The following is a 10,506-nucleotide window of genomic DNA, read 5'->3' on the forward strand; positions in this document are numbered from 1 at the left end:
CATCTAGTGCCACACTATCCCTGGGAAGACATCAGGGACTTGACTGAAATGTGGCTAGAGTGATTCCATGGTTCTGTAGCCCAGAAAAGGAACCCTTCTATAGGGAGGTCCCTGCCCTGCTCATAGGGCTAGGAGATACTAGCTACAGGAATCAATCTGATCATGACTGGAACTCAGGCAGACAATGGTCCCTCTAGCAGAGTTAGGGGTGGGTGGATGAAGAGGGGCAGGGTATGGGAACAGCACAGAAAGAGAAGTGATTGGCTCATTGTCAGGGAACTATAAGTAGAACCCAGAAACCCCAGCATCCTGAAAACACTCTTTCCCAGTAGCTCCTGCCATGACCTGTGCCACCCACCACCTTTGACCACCTTCTTCCCTCTTAAGCCTGAATATATGTCCTTTACCTCTCTATGTGACTTAGAAATGAATCCTCCACTATGCATCTCCTGGGGATTTCCTGAGCTGGGAGCTGAGAGCCGTTTCTCTGTTAAGTGCCTGACCACCTCCTTTTCTCAACCCATACCCATGTAGAGATGAGGACCAGTACCTGCTGCGGCACTCCAGCCCCATCACAGACCGTGAGCCAGTCTTAGGACAGCAAGTTCCATATGGCATGGCCACAGAAAGCAAGGGAGAGCTAGAGAAGATCCTGGCTCACTTAGAAGATGAGAACCGGTGGGTGTGGTGATGGTACAGATTTGTGTGGGTTCTAGAGTCTGCTGGACTTTAAATCTTAGCACTTCCACATCTAGCTGTGTGACCTTGAACAAGTTATATTCTGTGATTCTCCATTTCCTCATCCTTAAAATGGGGATGATGATAATAGTACCTACCTCCTAGGGTCATTTTTGAAGATCAAATGAGATTGGGCATATAATGTGTTAGCCCAGTGCCTGGCTTTAGTAAGGTTCAATAAATGCTAGCTATTATACTAATTTGTTGAATCCTTTTAATTCAGCCAAAATATATCCAATTATACACTAGATGCAAACCACTACAGGGTATACAGAAAAGAGAATGACATGTTTTTATGCTCAAAGAACTTTCAGTGTTGGAAGTGGAAAAGGACATCCACTTAGTGAAAGTAATAAAGGTAGAGGACGATGGTACCACATAGAACATATGAGGACAGAAAGGGGGAAATATGAAGAAACTCACAGGGATGACCTTAATCTCCATGAAGCAGGGATGGCAGCAGGGGCCTGAGGAAGGTCCAAGCCACTTGGGCATATGCAATAGAATCTATAGTATCCCTTAGAGCAGTGCTTCTTGAGCGTTAGTGTTCATACACATCATTTGGTGGGGGGAAGCTTAGTAAATGCAGAGTCTGAGGTATGAGATGGGGCCTGAGTTTCTGTGTTTCTAGCCAGTTCCCAGGTGATGCCCATGCCACTGGTACCCAGACCATACATGGAGTACAAAGTATTTAGAGCAGTGCTACTCAAAATGTGGAATGAAGACCAGGGCCAGGAACTGTTTGTTACTGATCCAGGAAAAGCTAAATACAGAAATGGAGAGTAAGCTCTGAGAAACTTTTATAGCAATTTGATATTACCATGACATCCAAGCACATAATCAGTGGACTCATCTCATTGAACAGGGTATAGATCCGTTGAGTGGTGGTGTCACATGCTACATGAGCTCTGTACTAGACATGTGCATTAGAACCACATATTGTTTCACAGTGGATTGAAAAAAAGATCACCATGTATTTTTCACTAACTACTGATAGTTTGGGAAGCACTGCATTAGAGCAGCAATGGGCAGGCCCTGAGGAATGTTGGGAAGAGAGTAGTTCTGTGCTTTGTTAAAAAAACGGTGATAACGCCCAAAGTAGGTACCCTCTTTAAAATCTGTTTCCTTGATAACCCAGCATGGTTGGTGTTCAAAGTGAGCCAAAAAGAGAGAAGGTTGGCAAGACCTGTGATCTCTTGTGTATGTTGTTTTTCCCTGGAATCTAGAAATCTAAAAATGAAGTCAGTGAATCAGTGGCCCAAATACCTTATTAATTTGCAGGTTGAATTTCTGCCTGATTTTAAGGTCAGAATTAATCCCCACAGTGGAACATCAAAGACATGAGGCATTGGTTATGCAAAATGTCAGCTCTCTCTCTGAGGTGTAATGATGGCAGAAAAAATGACATGCACTGGAGAGGAAATGAATACGACCATTCAAGCAAGAAAATGGCTGGGGTGAGAGTGGGGATGGGCAGCAAAGAGATTGCTCACACAAGCTAGGCATCCAGGTGGGCCCAGACCAAGCCCATCACTTTTTCCTGGTAACCAGCCTAAGCAGGGACATGTAGAACCTGAACAGTCAATGCCCTGTTACGGCCATAGGTCTTGGCTTCTCTATCCTTGGCAGGATTCTCCAGGGAGAGCTGAGGCGCCTGAAATGGCAGCATGAGGAAGCTGCAGAGGCACCCACACTGGTCGAGGGATCCATCGAGGTAGCACAGGACCACCGCAATGAGGAGCTTCTGGCTGAGGCCAGAATCCTTCGTCAGCACAAGAGCCGCCTGGAGACACGCATGCAGATCCTTGAAGACCACAACAAGCAACTAGAGTCCCAACTGCAGCGCTTAAGGGAGCTGCTCCTGCAGGTTTGGCTGCAGACAGGGAAAAAACCAGGGCAGCCCTTGAGCACAGGGGAAAGGATGGGGAGATGGGGAGTGTGGCAAAGAGGAGGAAAGAAAGAGCAACTTGGCCGTGCCAATTAGGTGGTTTTTTGAGGAGGCCTGGGCCGGCAATTGAGGCTGGTGGGAGTAAGGAAGGGGCCAGTATGATCACATAGCTTGGCCAATTCTCTTCCACCTTATCTTCCACTCCTTGCCTGCCACTCTCAAGCTACTGTGCAGCCTGGGGCAGAGGGAAGACTTCTGAGGGTTCACTTCTTTACAACCCATTTGAATCCAATATAGAAAGAACAAACTTCAGAGAATCATCCAGAAAAGACTGGTTTTGCTAGTATGATGTCTGCTAGGAAAAAAAAAGCAGATCTGGGCATGCTTGGCAAAACAAAGATTTTTGCTGTAAAGAAATGTCATGTTACTTTTTGCTTCTTTCCTCTTTGAGAGGGAACCTATATATTGTAGTGCAGCTCTGGAATCAGATAGCCCTTAGTTTGAATCTGGCTTTGCCACCTAGTAGCTGTGGGGTGTTGGACAAGTTTCTTAACCTCACTAAGCTCCAGTTCCCTCATTTGTAAAACAGGAATGATAATAGTACCAACCTCATATAATTGAAGTGAGGATAAAATAAGATAATGTGTTTAAAACATTTAAGATGATGTCTGGAATATAGTAAAAATTAAATAAATGCAACCTATTACTATATAACAGGTACTGCCACACCCTTGCCTCTTCCCCAGATCCTCCAGGGGATGGCCTCTAAATGAATTTCCAGGGGTTGCTAAAATATGCTGTTTTATCATGAACTGAGGAGCATATGTGGAACTATTGATTTCCAAAATGAATTGGGTTCTACATAGCTTAATTATAGCAGAAACGACAGCAAGAGACCTTTAGGTGTAATGTCATCCTTATAAGAATGGAGCGCCTTTGGCACATGTTGAGGGAGGTGGATAATCAGTAATAGAATTTTCTAAGTTTTCCAAAAGGGGAATCCATTGTTTTGGGTACTACCAAAAGCTTCTTACATTCAAAATGATGGGCATGAGGTCTTTAAGGTCCCATCTAACCTCAGGAGTCTGTCAAAGTATCATCAAAATTGCAAAGCCTTCTAAATAATGCTTTACCTCTTGCTAGCCACCCACGGAATCAGATGGCAATGACTCTGCAGGCTCTTCCCTAGCTTCCTCACCACAGCAATCAGAAGGCAGTCACGCCCAAAAGGAACAGACTACTCCAGACACTGAGGCTGCAGGTGAGCTCCCCTGGCCCCTCCCAGCCCCTTCCTCCATGGCTTTGTCCTGCCCCAGAGTTCTGCTCAAGTCTTCTAGGGCTGGGACAGTCTTCTAGGGCTGGATTTCTCATAGCTTCCAGCCCAGGCTCATGATTTGACTGGTTTATTGATGGATTGATTCCTTTGTTTTTACTCTTCATCTGGCACCATCCTACCTAAGTTCCCTGGCCTGATAAGAAGACCACTAGTTCTCTTCCCTAATCTCTTTCCTTTTCCAATTTAGATGATGTGGGGTCAAAGAGCCAGGATGTTAGCCTGTGCTTGGAGGACATCATGGAGAAGCTCCGCCATGCCTTTCCCAGTGTGCGAAGCTCTGAGGTGACTGCAAACACCTTGCTAGCCTCTTGATGGGGCCAGATCCCTATGCCATAGTCCCGTAGCCCTCTTCTGGTCCAGAGTGAAAGCCTTCTCTTCGTCTTTACCCAACCTTTCCAGTTCTCACTGACTCTATATTTCTCAACGAGAGTTGTTTGGGCTCCGGGCAGCAGAAAGGATCTAGTGATATGTGAAGTGGGTATATGGGGGCTGGAGAGGGAAAGGTATGATTCCTCTGACTCTGGAAATGTGCCCTTTAATCCAAGTTTGAGATCTGTCCCTTAAGGAATCACTTCTGTTGCAACCCAGGCAAATGCGCTTCGAGGTCATTCAGATGGGGAGTGGAAAAGCTGCCTTGAAGAGCTAAAGTGTCCAATAGCCCCTTTCCTTTCTCCATGGAATTATGGAGATGAAGAAACCCATCCCCCCAGTCCCAGCCTCTAGACCTACTTTCTGGGTGAACTCGGGCCAGGGTGGGGAGCAACAGGGTATCCTTAAGACCCTCCCCCAAAGTGCTTCCCAAAAGTCTGAGCAGTGCATGTCATACTACTTCAGCTCCAGAGCATGTCTCTAGCCATACTGATGCTACCTACATGTTGTTTCCTCATCTAATATCTTCAGTTCCTTCTGCCTCAGTCCCTGGCAGACCTTCCTCAAGGGGAAACACTGTTGATTCTGGTTCCTACTTCCATCCTAAATTTGGAAACATTAAATACTCATGGGCTTAGTCAACCCGCCCCTTCTCCCAATCCTCCTCTTTCCTGAAGGCCCTAGTATTCTGAAAATCCAACTAGAGTTGCTCTGGGAAACCAGCTGAAGCTGTCCTTTGCTTTTCTGAGTCTGGCTTCACAGACTTGGGGGAAGACTGTCAGCTTCTCAACAAAGAGGCCTTGCTCTCCTTGAGGGAGGGGGTTGAAGCCATCCTCTAGCATGCAGGAGTATGACTTCCCAACACCCTTACAAGCTGTGGCCCTTTTTTCTCTTAGACTGAATCAGGTGAGGTGGCTGATTGCACCCAGCTAATCAAAGGTAGATGCAACCCTGAGTAGCAGCCCCTTCCTAGGGGCCACTTTCCACAAATCAAGAAACTGGACACTTTCCTGAGATACTCAAACAACAGACAGGCCTTCCTTTGCATAATACTCTTTTCTAACTCTGGAAAATGAACCCATCCTCAGAATGAACTAACTCTTCCTTGGCAGCATATATCATGATCCCTTTATCCATAAAATTTCAGAGTAGATGGGGGCAGTGGGTGGGAAGTTTGAACAGAGTCAGAATCTACTTTTAGGCAGCTTTCTATCAAGAGGAGCTTTATAACCTAGAGCCCTACGATTGACTTAATTTTCCTAGGTTTATATACATAGATTTACGTATCTATTCTACATATCTACTGTACATCAGTACTCTCCTTCCCTTATTCACTCATTAAATTCTAATACCTCTTGAAGAATTAATGTTCTGCCTTGCTCTTTTTTAGCCCCAACCTCTGGTTGGACAGGTAGATGCATCCTGGGAAACTTTATCCAGGACTATTCCTCTAGGTTGTCTCTCTCCATGATGCTTGGAGTGGGCTGTCCTCAAGACCAAAGCAAGAGAAGCCTGGGCCACAGAGAAACCTAACAGGAAGAGCCCCTCTATTCTTTCCACTCTTTCCAAATATTGTTCTCTTGAGACTTGGGTCTTAGATGTCTTTTCCTGGGCTCTTCTGAACAATGGTTCAGGTGCCAAGACAGACCAAATCAATGCTCTGCCTACCCCATGCAGAAAAGAAGGAACAAATAGGCCTTTGTTAGCCTTTGCCAAGCTAATATGCAGAGTACATACTCTAGACCCTTCTAGTTTCTAAGATCTGACTCAGGGCCTTACACTTAAGAAAGCAGTGGTTGCCAACTAGGTCAGGAGGGTGCGAAATGGTTGGGGTGTTGCGTTATACTCAAGCCAGTGGGTACACTGCTGGGAACCTAGATTTATCTGCTGCAGGGGAGGTATAGCAGAAGCTTGGGTCCAGCAGTTTAGGATTGCCTCCTAGAATTTCCAGGAAACACTAAGCAACAGGTCCAGGGTTTCATCTGCCTTAGTGTTTTCTGAAGGCTTGTGGTGGGAGGCCTGGGTATCTTGATGTATGGTGAGCAGGTAGTAGGCAGACATCAAACACAGAGCCTGGTCATCATTCTGGGGGGATATACTTTTGGGGGCCTACATTGTAGGCACGGCAGGAGCAGGATAGAAGGAATTTGCTGTAGGGTAGAGGGCTCAGGTACTTTGAGGCATGTGCCTGCCTAATCCTCATAGGAGCAGATGTTATGAAACAATTCTTTGCCAGGAAAGCCCTTGAAAATCTTTTTCATAAACCCACTTGTCCCTCAGAGATCTTGGGCTGCTGAGGGCCTGTGGAAACTATAGTGGGCCAGGCACAGTAGAAAAGATGTAGATCTTGTTAGGTAGGATTTATGCTGTAAGTGGACTGAAACAGCAGGTCATAGAGTCAAGAGTTGAAATTTTCATTAATGAGGGTCACTGACACTTTGTGGTCCTGTGTTTACCTTAATACCTGAGGTAAGTATATTGCTTAAGGGTCCAGTGACAGCCCCTGCAGCATGTGTGGGAAGTTTGCCCACAGTGAGGTAAATGGATCCTTGGGCACTGTGAGTCCAAATTAGGGTTGAATTTACTGAAATGTGTTGTATGTTGTTAGGTATCTGTTGTATATCTTGTCTCCTAAAGGTGGTGCTATGTAGTTTGGCCCTGTACTGGAAGGGTGGTGAAGGGAGTTGCTGGGTAGGTAGCCTGAGGAAAACCTGACTTGTGGGATTAGTATCAGTGATAATGAATGCTAGTGTTTGCTGGGATTGTTGGCAAATAGTATCAGTGAAAAGTTAGGTTTGATAGATGATTTATTCTTGACAGAATTCGATACAGGCCAAAAAGCCATTAAGAGGGTGTGATTGCTCCAAGCTAGAGCAGAGTAGATTTAGGTTGGCTGGAAAATTAGTAGGGAAGGCTGACTGGCTGAAGGATGTTAGGCTGTGGGATGGCTCCCTAGGGAAGATATCCTACCCAGGAGGATATATGCCCTTTCCTCTAAGATGAAAAGTCTGACATTGGGACTTTAAAGTTCCCAATCCCCTCCAGAGAAACCGCCTTGAGTTTCTGGTTCTTCAGGAACTGGACTGGCAGACTATAGCAATAAGAAGCCTTTTGAGGCCAGGAAGAGACCCTTCATGAGAGATGTTCCCCTCCCCTCCAATTCATTTTAAGGAATTTCTGTGGCTGGGGTATTTCCTTGGGGTTTCGGCTCAGTATACAGCATCAGGCTTGACTATTCCTTGAACTTGCATCCTCAGTTGCAGAATCCTTGTCTCTGGAACAATTTCAGATCAAGAATCCCATAAGATTCCCCTGGCATGGGTCACAGATAACCAACAAAGTATCTACCTTAATAGGAACATTTCTAGGAAAGAAACTGGGGGCCCTGCCCTGGGGCTGTGGAAACTCAGCTCCTCAGTTGAACAGCTCTATCTCTTGGCCTCCTTGCCAAAACTCATCCCTGGAAACAAAGGAATACTTCAGCTACTTCTTACTCTTTTAACACCAAGGCCGGGGCCCAGCTCCCAGCCTCCCTCTCCTTCCACAGCTGCCCCATTGGGGAGGGTACCCGCTGAATGTCCTTGCTGTCCTAGGACAATATTGAGGCCAGACTGAAGCCTACTATGCTACTTGCTGGCTGTAAGAAATGATCACATGGATGGGAATCGGGAAAGGGATTTGGGGGAGGTGCAAGGGTAGTATACAAGTTTAGAAGAGTTTGGGGTGAAGGGGTGGGGCTGGGAACAAATTGGTTAACTTTGATTGCCACTTACTGTGGTGCTTTTCCACTTTCTCTTTAATTCTGCTTTGAAAAGAATAAATTTGTATTTGTTTACTTTGGTTCCTCTAGTTATACCCTTGACTCTGACATTCCATATTCTTCCATCATTTGGAGGTGGGAAGAAAGGGTGGGGCAAGAAGACATAGGAGCCATGTAAACCCTACACCACCAGATGACGCCAACACCTATGGGACAAAAAGGCATCCACACTGGCCCTATCTGCCACTGTCATCTGGATCATTTACCCATCAAGGCCCTACACACATTAGCTAGTTATCACCTCATGGCATGAGCGCCGTATCGCCATGATTCCTAAATACCATCCTCATCGATCTGAGGAATTTTTCGCCAGACTAAAGCAGAATGAGAAAAATCAGGACAATGCAGTGATTTTTCCCATAAAATGACATTTATTCAGTTTAAAGTTCTCTCCTTTATTCTGAGATTATGGCTATATATACTTTTTTGTTGTTAAAATGTCCTCTGAATTGAGGGGATAGATTTTTTAAAATGCCATTTTCTGGCTACGTACCATCAGTCCTTCTTCCCTACTACCAAAATTTCCCTTTCACCAATCTATGACCACACTGTCCAATAGAAATATAACATAAGCCACATATGCAATTTAAAATATTCTAGCAGCCATATATTAAAATGTAAAAAATAAACAGATGAAGGGAGGGGCAAGATTGTGGCAAAGTAAGGAGCTCTAAGAGTCAGCTCATCCTTCCAGGACAGTTAGTAATCACCCAGAGCACCTGTTTGGGGGGCCTAGGAGACCAGAAGAGCATTCTGCAACATCCTTGAAGGAATGGAAGGAAAAACTACCCATCTGCAGCAAAGGTGCACAAGTAGAGCACTCCATGCTGTGGAGGCCAGTGCCATCCTTCACAGGTGGAACAAGCCATTTTGGGAGCTATTCTGTGACCAGTTGGAAGCTCCATTTCCCAAAAACAGGGGAGGAAGAGTTGGTTGGCTACTGACTTCAGTTACTGATTACTAAATTTGGCTGGCTAAAATACAATCCTAAGAAGAGCTAAAGTTTGAACCTGTCCAAGCCAGAAAGAGGCCTGTAGATTTCATTTTAACTCTGTGCCTGGCATGAGGGGAAGCAGGGTGGACTGAAAATCACAGTGTGGGTAGGGACAGGCTTCTTTCCACACAGATTTGACTGCAGCCCTAGCCTAGGCTCCAGCCCCACCTCTGGGAGGCAGGAAGCTGGCAGGAACTGCACCAGCCTCTCAGGGTAACTGTGCTTTTGGCCAGCACAGACTGAATAGGCAAACACCTGGGACTCTATCCCTGCACCCCAATATGATAGGAGAGGAACTATGTTTCCGCAGCCTCTCTTGACTACTGCTTATTGAGTGTCTTTGATTCAATCTCCACCCCTCAACCCCCATAGGAGTGTAGGGGGCTGGTGTTTGTTCAGCCTACCTAGGCAACTGCAGGTGCTTATGGCCTGCATTAACTTGACTGTTGGGTAACTATGGCTCCACCCCCACCCCCAATAGGACAAGAGGGGGTGGTGTTTCCCCAGCTTCTCTGGGTAACTGCAGGTGCTTTTGGCACACACAGACAGAAAATTCAGACACCCATAGTTCCATCCCTGCCCCCAAGTAGGATAGGAAGAGAGGTGTGTTTCCTCAGCCTTTCTGGGCAATGGCAGGCACTTTCAGCCTCCATAGACTAGACTGGTGGGTACCTGTGAATCCACCCTCACCACCCAATAGGTTAGAAGGGACTGGTGTTTCCTCAGCTATTCCAGGCAACAGCAGGCACTTTTGGGCTGCACAAACTTAACTATTGGGTGCCGTGGGTTTACCCTCATCCCCCAATAAGATAGGAGAGTGCTGGTGTTTCCTCAGACTCTCTGGGCAATGTCAGGCACTTCTGGCCTACAGGGACTGAACTGTTGGGTTCCAGTGGTTCCATCCTCACCCTTTAAAAGGTAGAAGGGACAGTATTACCTCAACATATCAGGGTGAATGCAGGTTTGGATTGTTGGGAACTCCAGAGGGTCCAACCTCTCCCCTGGCAGAGGAGGGGTGCTGTGCTACATCAGTCTATCTGGGCAACTGCAGTCATTTACCCACACAGCATAGATTGTTGCCCACACCTGTAGCTCCCTCCCTGCCCCACACAGGGGAAGAAGGAGTGTGAAGTTTCATCAGTCTCTCTGGGCAACTACAGATGGTTTTGGCCTGAGCAACTTGAATTATTACACATGGCTCTGGCTCTATCCCTATCCCTGGCAGAGGATAAAGGTGAGAGAACCTTTATCAATCCCTCGGGCAATGTGTCGACCATCAGCCCAAAGAGCTTATAGTACCAACTACATCCTTGGCTCCTACTACACAACCAGCAAGAAAGAAAGGGCAAGAAAGCCCAAAA

The 10,506-nt window shown here is 46.2% G+C and overlaps 1 protein-coding gene across 2 annotated transcripts in view; it reads left to right on the forward strand.

Annotated features, from left to right (window-relative positions):
• DRP2 (dystrophin related protein 2) overlaps positions 1-8,166 on the forward strand; it is a 58,801-nt gene extending 50,635 nt beyond the window's left edge. For both annotated transcript variants that reach the window (XM_058291614.2, XM_058291613.1), the window contains exons 20-23: positions 535-678; positions 2,368-2,605; positions 3,770-3,887; positions 4,150-8,166. In XM_058291614.2, coding sequence (XP_058147597.1) covers positions 535-678; positions 2,368-2,605; positions 3,770-3,887; positions 4,150-4,274 — 625 coding nt within the window. In that variant the 3' untranslated portion in view covers positions 4,275-8,166. The remainder of the gene's footprint in view (positions 1-534; positions 679-2,367; positions 2,606-3,769; positions 3,888-4,149) is intronic.
• Positions 8,167-10,506: the final 2,340 nt, after the last annotated feature.

The sequence above is a fragment of the Dasypus novemcinctus genome, chromosome X, assembly GCF_030445035.2.
Source record: "Dasypus novemcinctus isolate mDasNov1 chromosome X, mDasNov1.1.hap2, whole genome shotgun sequence".
In the NCBI taxonomy this organism is placed as follows: Eukaryota; Metazoa; Chordata; class Mammalia; order Cingulata; family Dasypodidae; genus Dasypus; species Dasypus novemcinctus.